The sequence below is a fragment of the Corticium candelabrum genome, chromosome 17, assembly GCF_963422355.1.
Source record: "Corticium candelabrum chromosome 17, ooCorCand1.1, whole genome shotgun sequence".
Taxonomy (NCBI): Eukaryota; Metazoa; Porifera; class Homoscleromorpha; order Homosclerophorida; family Plakinidae; genus Corticium; species Corticium candelabrum.
In genome coordinates this window covers 3,923,952-3,945,283 of record NC_085101.1, presented here as the reverse complement: position 1 = coordinate 3,945,283, position 21,332 = coordinate 3,923,952, and the positions used below count along the sequence as shown (strand labels likewise).

Sequence of the window (21,332 nt, the reverse complement as noted above, 5' to 3'; positions counted from 1 at the left end):
AGTTTGTTGTAAGATAACTATATCTAATATCCTATATCAACACGTCATAAATATTCAATAGCTACAAACGACCAAGCGCCTGGTAGCTGGAATCTACAATCGTGCATGATCAGGAACAGCAAGAAAAGACAACAGCTGAGTGCATGGTGCACGACATTTAGTGGTCCACCACCCTAGAATTATTATAAAGAATGACACTTTGTGTGTCCTACAAAATCAAGCTAAATGAGTAATTGCTTTTGTCGTCATGCACCTTGGCATTATGACTACAGACGGCGAATCATCTAGCAACAAAGTGTACTTATTCAAACATGAACAAGCACAAGCTGCACTCACGTTGACAGAATGTAATCGTCTGCATACCAGCCGAGATGGCGTCGAATTTTAAAACGCATTCAAAACGCAGCTAACATTACTTTAATTAGATGTAAATCCACATAGAAGCATTGCTACAAAGAAATCTTAATTAACTCAATCATCATTCTCGGATGTCGAATGTCGGATAATGCATTTACGCCCTCTAGGTTCTAATGATTCGCTAACTATCATTCCGCCCAGTCTCGTGCATGCAGAACCCCGACTTGTGCAATTATAATCGACTCGCACACATTCGAACGCTCAGATGCAGTTTGAATTCATCCCTGTCCGCTGCACAGGGTGGCCAAGATGAGGTCTTTCAGCTCTCTGCTGGCAGCTGTAATCTTGGGAATGCTTTCTCTGACAGAAATGGGATCTGCACAGCTGCATCCGTACGCCAACGGAACATGCGTTAGCAGAAGAGTGAGATACAACATTCGCATGATCTTGTAGCATGCGCGTGTTGTCAGGCCCACAATGTGACGGACTCTAGAATCATTGTATAGTATAGAAGTTCGATATCTCGACAAACTTCATTTCTAGCTGAAAACTTACGTCTAAGGTTGCTGACTGTTAATCATTTGCTGCATGGACAGCTTCACTATACAAGATTGGAGTAGACGGTTAACTCTGCAACTATGCAAACCAAGATATAAATTTTTTAACAACGGCCTTTTTGAAAGATTCCGTTTGTGTATATGCCCCTAAGGTTAGTACGTCTCTCAACGTCAGGCCATTATTTCAGCGCCAAATTAAATAATTTTGTTAACAGAACTTATTAACGTGCTTTCGTCTTCTTAGAAATTGTATCGTTAGTTGATCAAACAACTTGTACAGTTGGTCCGACAATTATTTTAAACGTTGAGCTGCACGCGTATTGCAGCATATTTCACTGTCAATAGAATTATTGAGTTGCATGTATATTAGAAAGTTATTTTACTTCAATGCACGAGGATACTCAACTCATTACTACCGATTGTTAATGCTAAAACGCACTAACACGTTTGAAGCCACTGCATGTAGCAGTTTTTGACAAGAAATGGTTTCTTCTTGTGTAAAAATTTTATTTAGGCATTTTAGCTTTAATTTACGTCCTAAATTTTTCTTATTCGGTCAACTGGCATAGAAAGCCCGGAATGGAACGTCATATGTTACTGTAACAGAATGATGTCTAGCATTAGATCACTATACGTATATCTTACAATGATGTCGTGAGCAATAAGAACTTACTGTGTACTATCTAGAGACCATCAATGGTAGTTGATGTAAAGAATATGTTCTAAAGCTATTACTTGTAGCTTGATTGATATTAATTAGACAATAATGTCACGTTTGTTACATAATAATGCATGACCACAAATTGTCACTAATTACTCAGAAAAGATGTTGTTTGTAAGTAGACTTATCAAATTGGCAGAAGCCAAATCTTGCACATGTTGAAAATGGCTAGATTCACGATTGCTAATTAAGTTGACACTTTGTTTATACATGTATGTGCAGGCAGCAGAAACAAACGTCACCCGTAGGAATCTGACTGATCTGATTAAACACGAAGACGAAGTTCAACGTCTTCGCGATGTGTTCGCAGCACTGACGGCACTGGACAAGACAAACCCCGAGAAAAACTGCACGTACTTCAACGTGGCCAAACATCATGGATGGTTCACAGCAACGTGTCAGCATGAGACGACTACGTGTTTCCAACACGGATTTCTTCCATGGCATCGTGTCTATATGTACGAAATGGAGCAGGCCATGCGCACCATCGACCCAAACATATCTCTGCCCTATTGGGACTTCACTTCGATTTACCCGCCTAACGGCTCAACTCCAATTCAAAATCTCCTTCCATCTATTGTTACAGAACAGTTCTATTTCAATAAAAAGACAAATCGGACGGAATACAACCCTCTCTACTCGTACCGAATTCCTTCTATTGAGGGTGTCAATGGTAGCCCTCCGAGTCCCGGGGCCAACATCACTCGCAGCGAAGGACCTGTAGCGCCCATTTCATTAGATGTAGTGCGCGGAGGTATCAGGGACGCATTCCAACAGAATCACTTTGACAAATTCTCGAGGCAGTTCGAGTGTCCTCATAACACAATGCACGTCTTCATAGGAGGATACAACAGCGCGTTTACGGCATCGTTTCAAGCCTGGACCTCATTTGATCCTCTCTTCTGGTTCTACCACGCCAACATTGACCGAATCTGGGCCGGATGGGAACTCGATAACGACGACTTTACTAGCGCCTTTGTTCAAAAGACTGAAGCCTTTTTTCCATTTATGGATTGGACGTTTGAACAAGTAAGCGATTACAATAAAACCATGTATTACACGTATGATCACCCATTCAAGGTGACAGACTTTGTGAAACATCCAGGTGAAAAAGCTTTAGTTGCTCAGTTTACCAAGCTCCCAATTTCCGAAAACCCCTATTTCGTTCGCCTGATTGTCGATCCCCATCGCTTAACAGGAAATGCAAGCGCAAATACGATACTAACCAACCAACATATCGTGGGTGAGATCGGTATGTGGGGCGTCAATCAAGTCAATCCATGCCAATCAAAGGGTTGCTCAGCATGGTGTCCACAGTCAATAGATCTGTCCCCTTCCCAGCTCAACTTAGACGACTTTGATCATTTCTTTTCACAACCGTTTGATGTGTCTAACGCTCTGTTCCTCGACGTTTACGGTAAGGGTCAAGATCCCATTGATCTGGCTTCCGGAATTGCTTCAAATGATCTTCGCGACGTCGTCAACGACAGACAGAAAAATCTCTGCTCGACACGACGAAAAAGAGACTGCAACGACGCGTGCCTCCCTCCCGTTCCTGACCCCCAAATCTCTTACGGAACGGTTCTCTCCAAGGATGACTTTCTAAATCTTGTTCACGTCAGCGATGACCAAAAATCAGTGCTGATAAAATGGCATCCCATATCACCACTCCAAGCCGAATATCCTCCGATCAACGTCGCACCTGGAGCAAATTTGACATTTCACTACGACGTAGCCTATCACTCTGTGGCTCAAGTGTTCCAAGATGAGTTCCAAGGTTGCTATTCCGGCATTATGCCGCATTGCCTTCCTAAACCCGGAGTTCTTGGAGACGTCAACTGCACCATTCAACTGCCGAACACGGATCCGAACGACGTGTTTTTCTTCATCTGCACCCAGACTGACCACTGCCGTTCACGAGGCATGCGCATACGAGTGAAGGTTGGAGACGGAGTGCATATCGTAAGATACAGTATGTTTTCGGTAACAACGCGTATCTTTAATATGTCTCTTGTTTTGCTTTAGCCTTGTTTAACTCCTCAAGCGTCAGGTAAGAGAGATACAATCTTAAATTTCTTGTGGCATAATACCATGCACAGAGTGCATGGCACGTTACTTACACAAGTTGGTGAAACATACAGAAATACACTGTAAGGTAGACAGACGTGTTCGGATGTAATGCTAGCAACACAAAAACATAAAAAGACAAACAGACACGAAAAAGACAGGAAGACATAAAATGGTGAGCATGCAAGGCAGACAACCTTGCGAGCATCAGTCTTTATTACAAGCTTAGAGACAGAGAAATGAGGCACGTGCATGGACCAAAACGAGACTTTTAGACCGGGGCCAAAAACAGACTGGGGTCGATCATTTTGACAACCAAAAACAGACCAGTCAAATAGAAATAGACGCTAACTCTAATCCTGACCCTGACCCTACCTGCATGGTAACTCTAATCCTAACAGGGGACTCCACTTTGGCCCGTTTGGCGTGACACCACGCGTAGAGACAGAGTTGTTAGTTAGCAATTAGAGTCAAGACTGTTGCAGACTAGCAAGTCAGATACAGAAACACATAGCTAAAGTCCTACTTGAACTGATTTCCATTGCCATATTGCATGACTGCATGCAACTACGTTGTGTGTCCTCTAGAGTGTGCCGACCGCCCTTGTCCTGCTAACGCTCAATGTCGTCTTCAACACGGTACCATCATCTACACGTGCAACCCAGGCTACCAGTTGCACGGCTTTACAACAAGCATATGCCAAAAGGACGGCCTGTGGACTTCCGATCCTCCGGTCTGCTTGCCCGAAGCCGAGTGTGCCGGACGCACTTGCCCAGACCACGCCACCTGTACTCCATCGGAAGCGGACAAACATTCGAGTGGCACAACGATTGTCTACCAATGCGACGACGGTTACACACTAGACGGCGCAAGCGTATCTCTATGCTCAAATGGAGTGTGGAAGACTGACGTCCCGAAATGTCACCTCGTTTGATGCTACGCTTTGCATGAAACGAGAAGCTAATTAGGGACGACGTCTGTACTGTTTTGTAATGGCAAGCAAATTTCAGTCCAAGTAATGCATGTGTTAATTTACAAGTTTCATTGCTATCTGTTACCGTCCAGCTATTTAGCATAGGTTGTTAACTTTATTAATGTTTGGCAACCTACAGTTTGCTAATTAGACGTACACATAGTTGATTTGTTGTATAATAGCTATAGGTTGCTATTTGTTGAGTGACAAAAGCTGTCGCGATTAGATAAATGTTGACTATGTGAAGAAGCCTAACTGCAGCTGTCTGGTGTGTTTGATTGTGCTTGCAAGTAGAAGCTTGTTGTTAGTCTGCTAGACTATATATATATATATATATATATATATATATATATATATATATATATATATATATATATATATATATATATATATATATATATATATATCACGTGACGCCGATACATGCATAGCGATATCGACCTGGCTTCCGTAGATGCATGTGTACTACTGGAATGCTCGAGCAATTGCAAGTGTCTTGCGTACAAAACAGCTTGCATAAGAATAGTCGCTTTCAATTGCAGCTCTCCAAGAGGTTTTGTGTAGTCTACAAAAGGATGTCTTCCAAAGTATACTCCCCATTCTCTGTAAACAACTTCTGTATACTGCCTAGTTAATGCATGTTATTCGAAACTGTTTTCTGCAAAGGCAGAGACTACATCCTTGTAGATCAATATCGAACAGCTTACCATTACACAAGGGTATGTTACAAAAGCAGAGCTTGAAACTCTCGCTCATTGATCGAAAGACACTCAATGCTTCTGGAAGACAAAGTGTATTTCCTTCAATTGTAAGTGTGCCTGTGTCTAGAGACTGCATCATGTGGGAGTCTAAAAGTGCCCGAATGTCAAGACCGCCAGAAGCGGTACGGCGCTATGGCCATGGCCGTAACACTTTTTGCAAAGGAAGAATAAAATTTTGCAAAAAATTTCTTGAGTTGAAGATTTTGTGTGTATGCTCCGGCAGTGGTAAATGTAAGCGAGTATGTTCAATGTATTGCCTAACTGATATCTACCAATGATTCATATCTTCATGTCGTCGACAACATATACTTTGCTTTCTGTGTTTGGTAATTTGTTGGTAAACATGGTTGCTTTGATCACACCTACTAACGCACGTTAGGCCGTAGCGCTATAAATTTGCTTTGGGCGTGCCTAGATGTATATTACCATCAGTACTGTACTCTAATTTTATTCACAAATATGATCAGTGACTATTTGAACTCAACGTACAGCTATTGCTGCAAAACTAGGTATACAAATCAAGGCCATGGGCTGGGTGTTCGGGGGGAGAGGGGCCTTTGACAAACTGCCCGCCTAGCTGTGAACTAACTAGCTAGAGCTACAATTGATTTAGTGCACCAAGTTTAGTTTTTGCTTTTGACTCAATCAAAGTTGATGATCTATAATTTCCAAAAACTACATGCATACTAGATTAATTAATTAAAATTGTAACAATCACGTGATGGGTTTGTGACGTCATTGGTACATTTTAATTAATGTGTTACGCACCGCCCACTTATAAGCTACGACCATGCAAATTGGCCACCGTTTGTGTAATTACAATACACGGTACCGTACCTCATGTCACTTGAGAACCTATTTGTCAGGACCTCCGAGGTTATGTATACGGCCTCTGTTGTCCACAAACAACAAGATCGATCGTCGTTTTCGTGTGGTAGTACAAGTGAACAGTAGTGACTGCAAATAGGACACTAACTACAGCAGTCCAGACATTAGTATTTATGTTACTAGGCTACTTCTACAAGCGTAGTATCAAAATCTCACACATACATTGTACGTCTACAGACAAGCGTCTCTAGGGTTGAGTAACGAGCCACGGATGCGTCAAGGATTCAATTCCGTATGTACTCTGTACGTCACACCCACAACACGTGACGTGTGAGCTTCCGTCCTTGACAGGTGATGGTCACACCTAACCGGTTAGAGCAGTCTGCACCAGTCAATTCTCCTGTGACGAAACGCCGACACTTTTTTTAGACATTTCAGTCGACCTTATCTGCCACTTGCCAGTCGCAAGTGTCAGTCTCTGCCTTTCGCTATTCTACACAGCTAGCTATAGACGCTTCTAAAGTCTCTGTCTGTTAGAAGATGGCTTCAATGATGAAGAGAATCCTCCGTGACGCTGTCCACCACAAGGAGGTGACACATAAACGCTTTCTACAAGAATTTTGCGGCAACGCTAAGTCATTCTCTTCTAGATTCTGCCTCTTCTTGGTCTGGTCACTCTTGCCAGTACTGCGGGAGTCGGTTTGCTCGTTAGAGCGGCTTTTAAAAACCCAGACGTTGTGTAAGCGTGTGCACTTGACTGGCTAGAAGACATGCGTAGTAATGTGTTATGTTTGTTCTCTCAGGTTGAACCATAAGACAAATCCACACCCTTGGCTCCAGGTCAAGCCTAATGAAGTGTATCGAGTAAGCCAAGAGAGACATGTTTACTCACAAGCAACTGTTAATTTGTTTTGTTACTCAGCTTCTGCCTCTTGACCAGGCCAGTGATGTGCCTCCCAAGTACTGAGAGAGAAACGAGTAGCAAGTCAGTACAACAACTGGTATCAAAAACAGTTTGATTATATATAGAAATCCTAGACACAAGATAGGCTATCTGGTTTAATTAATTAAATTAATTTCTTTTGCTGCATATAGTACTACTACTATATGTAAAAACTAGTAGTGAAATTGATCAGTCATCATGTAAAAATTATGTAGAAACATTGATAAAACAATGCAAGTAACACTCTGTTAGTAGTAGTAACTTACCTACCAGAACTAAAATGACGTTGACATTGTGTAACTAAGTTGGGACTAAATGCTGCCATGGCAGCATCCACTAAACCAATGTCAGGCTCAGTGAGAACCCGAATAAGTTCAAACACCTTAGCTCCACCACCCAACTTGTTATTTTCAACCCAGACTCTTAGCATTTCGTAACATCTTGCATCGTCGTCCCTTTCTCTACTCTGAATTTGGTCAATTTGCCAGTCGAACAAAGGAGCAGGACCCAGTTCTCGAGCCACCGACTTCCACTTATGAGATACCTTCTTATACACCTGCCGGATCTCATCACAAGTAACCACGTGGTCATGTGACAAGTCCTCCCTTGCTGCATCTTGTCCATGACTTGTCACACCATAACTACTGTTGTCACCGACAATCATCGGTTTTAGCTCTGGTGCACCACCTTGTCTCAACTCTAACTTCTCCTTTCCATACACATGAAACAGAAGATTATCGGGCTCCAAGCCCTCGGAGTATTGATAATGCGCAGATTGAAAAACACAACGCGGGACATCATCTGCTGTAGACTCAGGAAACAAAACTGGAAGAAATGGCTTATAGATTCTATTCCCTCCCAGTCGCTGCTTTACCAAGTCTACTTCGTGTTTCACTTGACCGCCATCAGCACGATCCGCATCTTGTCTGTAAAATTTTGTGCAAACGAGCACCACAAAGTCTGCTGCTAGAACTTCGGTCTCCGTCCAAGTTTCCAGTCCTTGTTCCAACATCGGTTGCTGACGACGAAGACGGAGTCTGACGTCGCAACCGTTCCTGGATAGCCAATCGGCAAAATTGGCGACTTGTTTTACGTGAACGTCCGAGTCGTCGCTGTAGGAGATGTAAAGGATCGGTTGACGAGGTCCCCCTGCCAGAGCAGGACCTAATTGACAAAGAACAACTAAAAAAAACGTCGCCTTATGTACTTCATTCACTTACCGTCTCTTTCCATCAAATAGCAATGAGCATTACGCGTCGTGCAGCGTGGTAGCTTTGACGCATGCGCAGTTTAGGCTACCAAACACGTGGGCACTCGAGTGAGTACAGTGTGCGCCGTGCGTGTGATCTTTATAGATATGGCCTAGGTTATTTCTACGTACAGTTTTAAAACCAAAGCGCGCATACACTGTAATAACCCTCTGTGTGTAGACCACCGGACGACCGACTCGACAGCCGGATGTGGGCGGGCCGATAGACGAATGTGAGCGATATTACTTTGCATAGGTCCACTGCTTAGCCTCGACACTACTGTCTGTTCCCTATAAGTGTGAACTTTGAAAATCATCAATATCTCTGCTGTTTTTTGGACTTTCGCAATGATCTCGGTATCGTTAGAAACCGCTAGGTCTGGCATTTCTGTTTATCAAATTATCTAAGCCTTCCCTACAAACGAAACGGAAGGATAGTACTTGTGCATATCAAACACAAACGGGTGGAGCAATGGCTATTATCCAATTATCTTGTAAGACCAACGGATCAGCAACAGGAACCATTTAAGATAATTGGTATAACATGGTCCAACTGGACCAGCTCTTAGTGCTCTAATGAGCACACCTGGTGTGACCTCTACTTCATTACTCACATCCGAGTTCACGCTTATGGATATGGAACAGACAGTAGGCCTCTCTTTCCTTTCGGTGGTCCGACCGCGCGAGGATAGCAACGGGACTGTATCACGTGATGTTCTCTCCGAAAGCAAAGGAAAGCAAAGCTTTTCGAAGAGAACATCACGTGATACAGTCCCGTTGCTATCCTCGCGCGGTCGGACCACCGAAAGCAAATAGTGTCGAGGCTATCCACTGCTATGGTATTAGTTACGTTCACCTTCACATGTCAGTCCACTCTCTGTTCTTCCGTATCAGTATGCGTACTCTAGCACTGCATGTGTTTCTAGTAGATTTGGATGGAAAGGAAGCTGCGTATTTAATTAATTAATTACTTAAACATGTCTTGGCATGTGCTGTCTAGTGATCGACGTCCACTCAACCTTGTATCTCATGACTTGTATGCATCCTTGTAACCCTACTACTGTAGTAAGCTAACAGGCGAGGGTCAACCACTCTAGTGCTTCATTCTTTTGTGTTTTTCAAACTTCCATTTGGAGAATTACCATATCTAGCATGTAAGCACGCTGCAACTGGAGAAGGTAGTAGACAAGTATAGTATTGCATTACACGAGATCCGTTAAATTTGAGTCTAAATCTGCAGAATCTGCATGGTTGAAACACTAAATACGGAGTATGATGCTGTCCTAGAAGCAGGGTGTCAAAACCAAACCATTGCAACACAACAGAACACATTAGTCCAGTCCACACTGATAGATGGCACTGTTTACAAAATCAGCAGTCTGGTTGGCAAAAATACCAACCAATTTTTTTAATTCTGCATGTTCTCATTAGTTAGATAAACGGGTCCAGATACATGACTAGCTCCTGCTTTGATCCCTCAGTTGCAACTGTTGTCGAACAACTTGGACAGAATAGTAATCCAAGTAAGTCTGCGCCTGACTAAACAGCAATCAAGGCATGTGACACATGGCGCAGCCCACATATCCGCATATCCTAGAGGAGGATATCCTAGAGGAGGGCTATGTCATGTCAACTCTCTCAGCCTAGCGCCAGGGCTAGGCGCAGAAACAAGGGCGTCACCTATAAGCGCTGCAGTGGCACCTGCGCGTCTGATACGCTCCACGTCATCCCGCGTCTTGATCCCACTCTCGCTCACTAGAATGCACCCAGATGGCGCCCTGTGCGCCAGTTTGTCGGTGACATCGAGCGTCGTGTGGAACGTTCGCAGGTCGCGATTGTTGATTCCAACGATCCGCGCACCCGCCTCGATCGCCTTGTCCATTTCCAGTTCGTCATGAACCTCGACTAGGCACTGCATACCATACCTCTCGGCCACATTTTTAGACTCCGAAGCTGGTCCAGGTCCAGCATGGCTACTATCAGTAAGACAGCGTCCGCTCCCGAGGCTCGCGCCTTTTCCTAACGTTCCCCGTGAAGGTAACGCTCGTTTACACTCGGCCCTGATCTTGATCCCCCTTCCGGTCAGCGCGGGGCCAAAATTCAGCGGGGACTCTTGCCTGCCGATCTTTTCCACCACGTTTTCAATGGGGACTTCTCTTTTGAGGCAGGTGACCTCCATGTTCTTGGCTATGATGATTTCTTTCAGAATGTCGGGGCAATCGGTTTTCACACCTGTGAGTGACGTCTCAGGGTCTGTCTTGTCTCTAGATCTACGCGACATTATTCTAGACCAGAGTCTAGACGAACATGCGTGTAGAATTTGTCACGATGGGATGACGTAGCTGTAAAAATACTGCAAAGGCTGCTGTGTTCCATCTGTATTATCCGGTCCTAGAGAAGCTAGCCTTCCAGTCTAGGCGCTTGCCCAACTGTGTTTGTGAGCGCATGGGTGCAACAACAGTAGTTGTGGCTGTGAGACGTTTTAAGGTACAAGTGTGTAAGTTTCAACTGAACTCACTGGAGTCACGTGACACTTCTATGTAGCTGTATACCTAGACTTTCACATCTAAGAGATTATGATACGAATCATGCAGTCGCTACGCCTTTACGTACGTAAATTGTGCTAGATTAATTTAGAGAGAAAGCAATACAGACCAAGTTAGTCCAGGCCCGTAGCAAGCATGAAAAAATGGTCGGTAAAAGATAAAATTAATAGTTATATGCTGCGATTGATATTAATGCCTGAGACAAAAGCATTTCACTCAACAACAAAGAACAAAATCGTACAACCATTTAATTAGAAATCAGTCAAGTCTTCACAGAAACTGTTCCAGAACACTGTGTATTCCAGCGTAATACATGGCCAGAACATCACATCGCACACCAAAGCCTAAAGTCAACATGCATCAGAACTTGGCAAAAATGTTGATCGATGCTCTGATTCTCCCACAAAGTCATTTAGAATTGCTTTCAGGTCCAGTGCATCTGTCCTGTTCTTCTGAACATAAAGTAGCATGAGATAGCTTAGTCACTCTTGCATCATAGTTGTTCTAAGGTAGCTTTTGAGTCGTCTCAGCGCACTAAATGATCTTTCAGATGACGCATTGGTGGCTGGCATGACCAACACAAGTTGGAAAAGGCGTTTCACTTGTGATAAATGGACCCTCTGACCATGAGGCAACGAGAGAAAATAAGACTTTATGTCAAAGATGGTCATCTTTGTGCTGGCCTCCTTTGATTGAAGTTGATACGTTTGTTGGAAGTGGACTCCAAACGTTTGAAGTTGTGCATACAACATCTCCTGGTCAAAGTCATCTTTATAGAATGCACAAACCGCTTTCAGATCATCTTCTAACTCCTGCCGTTTGACTGCCCTAATCAAAAGTGTCTCCAAAGAATGATATATTCTGTAGCCAGGCTGATCAAATCGAGACTAAATACAGTTGATAATGAGATCGAGTGCTTCATAATAGCACTGTCTATAGTGTTATTTTGGGGTCTCATGAAAGTCCCCTTAGAGCCTCCTAGGCATTTTTCTCCTTCGGGGTAGCTGTGGGTCACTGACATTCAAAGATCTGGCTTTCCTACTCACTCTCTCCCACATCAGGTCAAGGGCATCATCATTTCGAAGTGATGTGATTGTATCAACAGTCATCTGAGCAACTTGTTGACCTTTTTCTGCAGACAAAGACTTATGTTGTAATGTTCTACTCAGATTGTCCGCGTGTCAATATCATTTCACTTAGCATGATACCATACAAAAACTGAAACATATCCATTTGGGATGACACCCCTTGGACTCTGGCCTTGGCCTCTGTGTCCTTTGTTATTGCAAGGGCCTCCTCCCATGTATTCTGCAATGCCTCATAGTTGCTGATAATGCTTGAGAGCGTATCAGCTCTCACTGTCCATCTAGTAGGGCAGAGTACTCGGATACCTGTACTACTAGCTGGCAAGCTCTCCTTCAACTTCATAAATATCCCCTCCCTACGTGGGGAATATTTGATCAGTTTTGTGATCTCCCGACTTTTGTCTAGTACATCTTTCATCAACTTTGATTGCTTTAGGGTGTCATTTGCAGCGAGATTTAGAGCATGACCGTAACAGTGGGTGAAGACTGCTCTTGGCTCAATATCATTAATGCGTTTAGCAACACCAGTTTTATAGCCACTCATAGCACTGGCACCATCAAAACACTGTCCACGAAGCTTTTTCATACTCACATTTAGTCTTAAGAAGACGTCCTTGATTAGAGCTGCAAGGGTTGCAGCATCAGTAGTTGAGGTTTGGTAAAGTCCAATAAACTCTTCATCCATCTGCAAGTCTTCTAAAACCCTACGAATGATGACTGTAAATTGCTCTCTGTTGGAGGCATCAGTAGTTTCATCAGCCATCACCGTTACAGATGGGGAATTATGTATGTCTCTGGCAATATTTCGTAGCACTTGGAGGCCCAATGTTTTGATAATTTCATTTTGAATTTGTGGACTTGTGTAGACATTCTTCTTTCGTTTCAGCCAGTGTGCTAGGTTAGGGTCTTTCTCACTCTGTAGAAAAAGCAGCTGTTGTAGATTACCATCTGATTTATCTTCATCTCCTCTAAAAGCAAGACCCTGCCTACCCAAAAATCTCACAGACGATAGTACTTGAAGAAGCGCTTGTTGATTGTTGACTTTCTGGACAGCATGCTCATGAGAAACATGTTCTCCAACGTCCCTGGTGGTGGCAGAAAGAGTAACAAGAACTTCGACTGCTTCACGATGACACGCACTCTTTACGTGGTTTTTGAATCCTGTGGTTGCATCTTTCCAGTTTGAAAATCCACGAGTAACCTTGCCAATGAATACAATTATAGACCAACAGCCTACTTCTGTATGTGCTAGAGTACTAACAAAAGCAGGATCCGGTTTAGACTTGATCGGTTTGAGAGTCAATGCTTTCACGCACAGGTGACAAAACACGACGTCGTCAGCCTCGTGGTAGTGAAGAAATGGCCACTGATAAAACCTAGATGGCCTGAAGCAACTCAACTCCGCCTTCTTCCCAAAGGGGCGCTTTGGAAAATCAAAGTTTAGGGGTTGGTAAGGCTGGTTAAGAACGGCTTGATCATCAGGAAAGACTTTCGATGTGCTGGTTGCCATACTTAGAAGATTTAGGACAAATCCCGGATGTGGCTTCGAACCCTTCTACTCTTACACTGCATTCTTCCAGCTATTTCTGGTACGTATCTCAATTTTTACAATATAATCAATGTCCACTGTGATTATTACATTTCTCTGTGCCTGATAACGTAGACAGAATAGAAAGTAAATAATATATTTTATCATCTATAGCTATATAACCGGAAGTCTACGCCATTCTGCCGCTGCTGAAACTACAGTTTCTGAAAAATGGTCCGGCAAATGCCGGACCTGCCGGACCGCTTGCTACGGGCCTGTAGTCTCAATGAACTCTCAAAAACAGCATAAAATGTCAGAAATATGAAGTTAGATGCTTGTCTAGGGCAGAAATCAAATTTCATTGTAAATATATGTATTTACATACAATGGTAACTGATGACACAATCTACCGTAATGTAGCAATCAGATTAGCACTTCTAGGCAATATCAGCTATGAATGCAAGCAAACAGGTTAATTAGGCAAATTGCAATGTGTCTCTTTTTGAGATTGTCATGTAAAATACAATCTAATCTTTATCAAAGCTAACAAATCATTACCCTATTAATATTTTTCCTACATGTTACGTAAGTGTCCGACTAGAAGACAGACTGCGGCACCGCCGACTTGGCCTATCACTCCACCTATCACTCCACCAGCAACTGCTTGTACTGCCACATCGGTTACGGCTTGGGCTATTGTAGCAGCACTTAGAGGTCCAACGACGTTTCTACCTGCCCTGACGACAGCGGCAGCACCGCCTACAGCAACTTGGCAAATAAACTTAATCAGTCCAGGTTGATTGAATAAGACTCGAAGCAGGTCATGTATTTCTATAGATTGAGCTAAGTTCCTTCTCTCTTCTAATCCCCATCTTGCAATAAGACCTTGCACATCTGCTGGAACTCTGCCAATGCAAGTGAGCCAGAACTCCTTTCTCCATTCTGTACCGTCAAAAAGAAGATCGTCTGCTTGCCTGCCAACTGGCACGCAAGGAACACCTTCAGCTTCCGTTGGAGTTAAGCCATTTTTACATTGGCTTCTAGAAGTTGAAAGAACTCGGCGAACAAACTTTTTCTTGACCGTGATACCTTGGTCGTGAAAATATTCTGCTGATGTTTCTACCTTTTCTGGATCTATGATCAGGTTGGCTCTAGTAAGAACTATAACGGTGTGAGACCAAATTTCTTTGCCAAATTCTTTAGTAAGGCTTTGGATTATATTTTCTTCTACACGATCGTTGCGAGTTGAATCAGCCGCGCAACAAAGGAGTAGAAGATCAACATCTTTTTGAGCTCTTTTGATTTGTTGTGCTATATTTCTAAACTTCTTTGGAATATCATCAGAAAGCGTAAATCCAGGGGTATCCCAAAATGTACAGCAAATACTCAAGTCTCCAGACTTCACTTTAAAGTCAAATGAGGATACGTCTGTTGTAACGCCTTCACCTCCTCTTTCTGCTCTTGCTAATCGTTTAAGTCCCAAAGTATTTGCTAATGCGTTCACTAGAGTAGACTTACCAACACCAGATGAACCTGTGCACAATATTGTTATTGAACGTGCTTCTTCCCTGAAGGCTTCAATTGCTTCAACGACGCTGCCCTCCTCTTTTCTTAGCAGCTGTTGAATCTCAGAACAATTGTCTAGCATGGTAGACAGTAACTTAACATGACGAAGAACTTGTTTCCAGAGTTCCGGAGAAAGAATATTGATGATGCCGGGTATTTCTAGAGCAATGAATACAAGAGTTCTAATGGCTAGCTTTTTGTTTGTCTTCATATTTTCGAAAATGACTTCCGCTTGGTATTCCCGAGTTTTCGTTGGTTCACGAACTGCCATTTTGACTAATTCGTCTTCAATTATACCATTTTCTAGTAGGGCATCAATTACCTTTCCTTCGACAGCCAGAGCTCTAATGAATGCATCTTTGCTTGGACGGTCCTCTCTTATAATATTCCACACATCGTCTGACACTGATTGTATAGTATCAGTCGGCTGTGCAATCGAGTCACTTCCTGTTGTGCTTTGGGACATGCTGGTTGTTGCCAAGACAAAAACAATCTGGGCGTAACATAAAAGCAAGAAGTTACTGCGGTTCGGTTACGTATTTTTGTGTTAATTAAACTCACTGACTATAGAGACACTCTGCAATCTACGTCAACTTAACAAAAACCTCATTGCAGCTTGCAACGTTCAGTAGAAGATAAATATTACGTTTTGTGTTTGTTTAATTAATAACAGCACTCCAGTGCATGCTTTAGGAGTGCATGCGCTCTGTTTCTAATACGACTAACAAAAACACGTTGTCTCGTATGTCCAGTTGCTGAAAGTTACAACTGACGTCTAAACAAGAATTTGTACCTGTCTATTGTCTTTCAAAATGCAAACAGCAGCACCGACTACCGTGACTGGTGACTGGTAAACCAAAACGTAAATAGCGTTTGATACGAAACGTGGATTGATGCTTCACGTCACTCCCTCATTTCAGTAATTATATGTGCAACAACATTTCGGAGAAGTAGAGTGTAATCTTACCTTATAAGTACATATTGACACATAGAAGTTTTATTAAGTTAAAGAAATTAGGCATAATGATGAGAGGCTAAGTAACAGCAATTTCTCATGCATACTGACGTCTACCTTATCAACTAATTACATGACTATTGCTTGGGGCAGTTAGATAATACATGCATGCAACTTGTAACACATGCACAACGATAACCAATAGTCAAGGACAGCGCAAACCAAGAATTGGTAGAAACAAACTTTGTATCGATCTACAACAGATCTGGAGTTGATATAGCTGGAACGTGGGCAAGAGAATTGTGCCATTACACAAGCAACACATCTGTACAAAAAGGACTGCATATCTACTGATTAAAGTAATGGATAAATTACCTACTTCATCACGAAAAGATCGAGTGCACCAACACGACTGGTAAATGTTTTAGCTCAGAATTCCAAAATAGTTGACTGGATAAAATGACATAACAATAATTGACCGCACTCACAACTAGTTTTTCACAAACGTTTCGACTACTACCTTCTATATGAGCAAACTCATTTTCAAACCCTTCCAATGTTAATTTGTGTTGCCTTTGGACAAATTACAAACGTACAGTAGAAGCGGAGCTGTTTGATGCAGAGATAGCAAATTGATACTCTGCATGAGAGCGTGCCGGTTGTTGCTTATCAGACGATTTGCGCTCTCCCACTCAATCGCCAACAGATTGAATTTTGTATCTGTCCGTCTTCGTACTGTAGATTGCTAAGTAATCAAGCCTTAAGATTGACGCTTAGTTAACTTGTTAATTAATTAATGATGATGATGATGATGAATGAGCCGTAGAGAAAGAAACAAACGGCCCTTTACAGGATTGATGATATAGATCATGTATAATAGCGGCCTGTTTTCGCGACATGTTGCCTGTCGTCGAAAAAATGCGCAAAATTACGGTCCTAAATCAGACTGATAGTCTCCCTAGTGTGGCTGACTCTTATATCTAAACGTCGTTTCCCATCCGATACCTAAAAACGCGCTAGATATAGCGGAGGGCACCAACCCTGTGTTAATTACTAGATACTGAAGTGATATGCCACTACCAACAAGTTGCACAACTTAATAACAATAAAATCAACTAGTAATTTCTAGACAAGATCACACATTACCTAACCAAATTGATGTTATTGCAGATACTCATTCGCAATTGTTTATTTACTAGTAGCACTTGTGCAATACTATAACTTCTGCTCTGATTTGTTTTGCCAGTCAAAATTATAGTCAACAGTCGTATCATTTTCAAGATTCAAGTAACCTCAAAAGGCAGGAATTCAGCAACAGTTCTCCATTGCAAGTACAGACGCTTGTCAATACGCAGATAGTGAAACAGATTCGAATTTTGCAATCTACTCTTGTGACGATGGAGTTAGCAACAGTATAATTTATGTAAATTCCTAAATTCATAAAATAATGCAGTTTAGTAAAATGTGACGTCGTATCACAGAAAGAGATGCAAAATTAACCAAACACACTTGCAAACAGAAAGTTGGACAATTATTATTCAAGCTGCGGATTTAGTTATTTTGACTTCAGAAGTACATTCAAACGAGAGACTAGTTAGTGTATTTTGCAACCATACTCCAAATTGGCTTGACAACATTTAATAAAGTAAACAGTTTACAGATTTAGATCAAGTAACAAATTGCTATTACATGAGATGATAAGCTATAAATACAAGTAAAACTATAATCAAATTGCAGTTTTTTCCTTGCAAGGTTAGACATTGCATTAGGACTCAATGAAACGTGCTATACATATAGCAATTGACATGGATACCCGCTCAGTTTTGTAACTGTAGACATCTTATTGTTCTTTATTTACGAAGTTCTGTCAAGTTTTGGAAACGTTCTTTCCAGTTATGGAAACGTTCTTTCCAGTTATGGAAACGTTCTTTCGAGTTATGGAAACGTTCTTTCGTGTTATGGAAACGTTCTTTCGAGTTATGGAAACGTTCTTTCACGTAAGGGGGTGAATGTAACGAGTAGTACCACAGCACAGCACCACATACTGCAACGAGGATCCACCATTTAGTAAAAATTGCTTTCCTTGGGGATCTTGTTACAGCTCTTGGTTGTAGCATTCTTGCTACTCTACCAATGGCAGCACCTACACTACGAGTAATCCAGTTACTACCCGCAGTTAGTTTTGATGGCTCGGCCGTCTTACGCAGCACTCGAACTTTGTCACGGGTTTGCAAAGATTCGCCAAACTGAATCTCACATAGTGCCATGATCCCCTGCACGTCTGCAGGCAGCCTTCCAAGCCTTCCAAGGCACGTCAGCCAAAATTCTTTCTTCCATTCTGTGCCATCGCAAAGAAAAGGATCCGCTTCTCTGCCAACCGGCACACAAGGAACATCCTCTGCTTCTTGCTTAGTGAGATTTGCTTTGCTAGTAAGAAGACGTCGAAAGTACGCTTTCGTCTTTGTGATGCCCTCATCGTGAAAATATTCGGCTGTAGTAATTTTCTTCTCTGGATTTAGCACCAAATTGGCTCGAGTAAGAGTAATAACAGTACGACACCAAATCTCTTTGCCAAATACTTTGGTAAGACATTTAATGATATCTCCGTCTTCTGGACAATCACGAGTTGCAGTAGCTGAGTAGCAAAGAATCAAAAGATCGACATCTTTGCCCTCTTCTTTAATCTTCTCTGCCATATCGATGAATTCGTTTTGTGTTCTTTGGTGAGGCATCAATCCTCTTGTATCCCAGAAAACGAAAGGATTATCTGCGCCTTGAAAAAACATTTCGGTCGTTTCAAGAGTACCGACATTACCTCCTCTCATTTTCTTAGCAACGTTGTGGCCTCCCAATGCATTGGCTAGAGTTGACTTACCAACTCCCGCTTGTCCTGTACACAGTATAGTCAACGGACGGTCACTTTGCCTTGTTGCAACAAAGTCCTGAAACGCTCTGTCTACGGTTGCGTTCCTTTCTTTCGACAACCAGTTTGCTGTAGAATTAGCTAAAGCGTCTAGCTTCGAATCGACTTGTCTGCAAATTCGATTAGCAAGTTCGGGTTCTAGAATATTGATGATACCTGGTTGTTGAGAGAAAATGAAGGAAATGCTTGTACTTGTTAGCTCTTTGCTTGACGCCATTTTGTCGAGGAGAATTTCAGCTTGCCGCTCCCTGCCCTCGGACATAGCGTTACGAACTGTCGCTTTGATCGTATCAAGTGCTAAGCCACTTTCTATCAAATCGTCGATTATCTTTCCTTCGACAGCCAGTGCTCTGATGAATGCGGGCTTGCTTGGAGTGTCACGCCTTATGATATCCCAAACATAGTCTAACTCTGACTGCCCACTAGTTGCATGTGCAGTCACTGCAGCGTTTTCAAACATTCCGATTGATCACAACACAAGCAACAACCTAAAGAAAATGCGAAAGAAGAAAATCAAAAGCCAAGTTGGTTATGCATAGCATTTTCGTGCTGGATAATCAAATTTACACACCCAATTTTATCTCACTAATGAGACTAAAGGTGTACACAGCTATAGTATAGATGCTACTGGCGGGATCACTCCTAGTTATGAGCAATTGCCAATTCTGCAAAGGCAATATGTTTTAGTAGTGGTGTTTGTGCACACAGTATACCCAACTAACAAAAAATGACGAAAATGTTCATGCCCGTTGTCAACATGAGATGTTAATTGTAAGCTTAAATCAGCATAAACCACAATGTCCACGACAAGGGATAACGAGCCAGCAGCAGCACAAAACGACACGTTCGATGTCGTTCCCTCCAGCAAATACGCAGTTGCTGTGACAGAGACACATTGATCTAAGTAAAACAATCGATACTTCCGTTGACATTTTTGTTAGACTCTAAACGTATAACGGTATCTATCAAACTAGAAGTCTGCACGCATGTTATACACGAAGTGACACCGAGTATCTGCCTATAATCATGTGTTACAAGTTGAAATATCTTCGACAGCCAGACGCATGACAACAGAGTCACGCACTCGTATAATCGCATCTAAATCGGACTTGACACCTCATTACTGAAAACATCCCTGCAGCACCGTTAGAGTCCATCTTGCTGCATGTATGTTAGTAAAACGATCGAGACATGTCAGAAATAAATAAAGTTTTGTAATTGCTGCAAACGCCAGGCTCAAAACGAGTCGAAAAGAATTCACTAAATGCGTCAAGCTAGTGCCTCTTTATTGCTGCCTACTTGTGGTACAAATACCGCATGTGTTCGCTCCAGAGACGCTGGACTTCGAGTCTAGACGCATGGCCAACTGTCTCAAGTAACTCACTCTTCACTCACTCAAAAGCGCATGCTAGCTAGATGACTATCCAGCAACTGTCTAACAACTTTTCTCTTGCAACTGTATCTACATCCAAGACTAGCATTACGCTTTCTTACCTCTCTATTGCTTTCTAGAAACTAGACCGCCGCACCGACTGGCACCAACGCAAAGCTGCTAATGTAAATGACATGTGATAAGGAAAGTGTCGTTAATGTCCCGCTGTACGCCCTCGCCTCCCTCGCTCTGTTGTGACGGTACATACAAACGTGAGTCGCAGCCCTCCTCCACACGAACACACTCAGACAACCACATTCGTGTATATAGCGTTGTGATTTGCGATATCGGATGGGCATTTGAGCACTTGGCTGGCTCGTAGGGGGAAATGCCCAGCTGGACGCTAGGCTAATCAGCACGCCTTTGTAATACCAAATGCTAATCAGTTGACGATTTGGTGACAAGGAACTATAAGAATTCTCTCTCTTTCATGAAGTGGTATGCTCAATTCCGTGTGAATTTTACGCCTACCGACTCCAACATGAGGCTCACTGTTGGTATTGCAAGGATCTAGACAACAGAAAGCTAACGACCTGGACACACCTACCCTACCAACAGCGAAATATTTTGAAAGCGTAGCTAAGAGAGGTCAGACAAGCTTTACTCAAGCTTGGCTAGAGTGTCGCCTCTTATAATATCAGTCAAATCGTGTTTTATCAAGATCAGTCTACCACAGGAGAACATAGTGCATGTTCACTCCACAGTGTATGAGCATACAGCTCTTGAGGAATGAACGCCTAGTGTCAACCTCTGCCATCCGTTGTTGGCGTTGATTCAACCAATATTGTTTCAAACCAAGCAGTGCATGAACTAGACTATCATACCTAATAATTTGAGAAGC

The 21,332-nt window shown here is 42.5% G+C and overlaps 7 protein-coding genes across 8 annotated transcripts; 2 read left to right on the top strand and 5 right to left on the bottom strand.

Moving 5' to 3' along the window:
* The first annotated feature begins 718 nt into the window (after nt 1-718).
* Nucleotides 719-4,926, top strand: LOC134193253 (uncharacterized). Its single transcript, XM_062662076.1, has 4 exons — nt 719-780; nt 1,858-3,597; nt 3,661-3,685; nt 4,290-4,926. Exons 1-4 carry the CDS (start codon nt 727-729, stop codon nt 4,634-4,636), a joined length of 2,166 nt encoding a protein of 721 aa, XP_062518060.1. The 5' UTR covers nt 719-726; the 3' UTR covers nt 4,637-4,926.
* Nucleotides 4,927-6,701: 1,775 nt separating this feature from the next.
* LOC134192942 (NADH dehydrogenase [ubiquinone] 1 alpha subcomplex subunit 4-like 2) lies at nt 6,702-7,450 on the top strand. Its single transcript, XM_062661699.1, has 4 exons — nt 6,702-6,855; nt 6,915-7,003; nt 7,068-7,128; nt 7,187-7,450. Exons 1-4 carry the CDS (start codon nt 6,805-6,807, stop codon nt 7,229-7,231), a joined length of 246 nt encoding a protein of 81 aa, XP_062517683.1. The 5' UTR covers nt 6,702-6,804; the 3' UTR covers nt 7,232-7,450.
* LOC134192941 (uncharacterized) lies at nt 7,320-8,533 on the bottom strand. The gene is made up of 2 exons (XM_062661698.1): nt 8,428-8,533; nt 7,320-8,371 (listed from the first exon to the last, which is right to left on the bottom strand). Exons 1-2 carry the CDS (start codon nt 8,438-8,440, stop codon nt 7,470-7,472), a joined length of 915 nt encoding a protein of 304 aa, XP_062517682.1. The 5' UTR covers nt 8,441-8,533; the 3' UTR covers nt 7,320-7,469.
* A 1,135-nt stretch (nt 8,534-9,668) lies between these two features.
* LOC134192868 (indole-3-glycerol phosphate synthase-like) lies at nt 9,669-10,418 on the bottom strand. The gene is made up of 3 exons (XM_062661624.1): nt 10,082-10,418; nt 9,925-9,995; nt 9,669-9,879 (listed from the first exon to the last, which is right to left on the bottom strand). Exons 1-3 carry the CDS (start codon nt 10,372-10,374, stop codon nt 9,788-9,790), a joined length of 456 nt encoding a protein of 151 aa, XP_062517608.1. The 5' UTR covers nt 10,375-10,418; the 3' UTR covers nt 9,669-9,787.
* A 763-nt stretch (nt 10,419-11,181) lies between these two features.
* LOC134193143 (zinc finger MYM-type protein 1-like) lies at nt 11,182-13,814 on the bottom strand. The gene has a single exon (XM_062661943.1). The coding sequence runs from the start codon at nt 13,595-13,597 to the stop codon at nt 12,164-12,166; it is 1,434 nt and encodes a 477-aa protein (XP_062517927.1). The 5' UTR covers nt 13,598-13,814; the 3' UTR covers nt 11,182-12,163.
* A 160-nt stretch (nt 13,815-13,974) lies between these two features.
* LOC134193142 (uncharacterized) lies at nt 13,975-16,715 on the bottom strand. 2 transcript variants are annotated; one of them, XM_062661941.1, is made up of 4 exons: nt 16,657-16,715; nt 16,516-16,586; nt 15,975-16,461; nt 13,975-15,674 (listed from the first exon to the last, which is right to left on the bottom strand). In XM_062661941.1, exon 4 carries the CDS (start codon nt 15,645-15,647, stop codon nt 14,190-14,192), a length of 1,458 nt encoding a protein of 485 aa, XP_062517925.1. In that variant the 5' UTR covers nt 15,648-15,674; nt 15,975-16,461; nt 16,516-16,586; nt 16,657-16,715; the 3' UTR covers nt 13,975-14,189. The 2 variants fall into 2 exon arrangements, with proteins under 2 accessions (XP_062517925.1, XP_062517926.1); XM_062661942.1 differs by lacking the exons at nt 15,975-16,461; nt 16,657-16,715 and having other exon boundaries at nt 16,512-16,573.
* A 1,033-nt stretch (nt 16,716-17,748) lies between these two features.
* On the bottom strand, nt 17,749-20,613 carry LOC134192967 (uncharacterized). Its single transcript, XM_062661726.1, has 2 exons — nt 20,554-20,613; nt 17,749-19,547 (listed from the first exon to the last, which is right to left on the bottom strand). The coding sequence occupies exon 2, from the start codon at nt 19,517-19,519 to the stop codon at nt 17,987-17,989; it is 1,533 nt and encodes a 510-aa protein (XP_062517710.1). The 5' UTR covers nt 19,520-19,547; nt 20,554-20,613; the 3' UTR covers nt 17,749-17,986.
* Nucleotides 20,614-21,332: the final 719 nt, after the last annotated feature.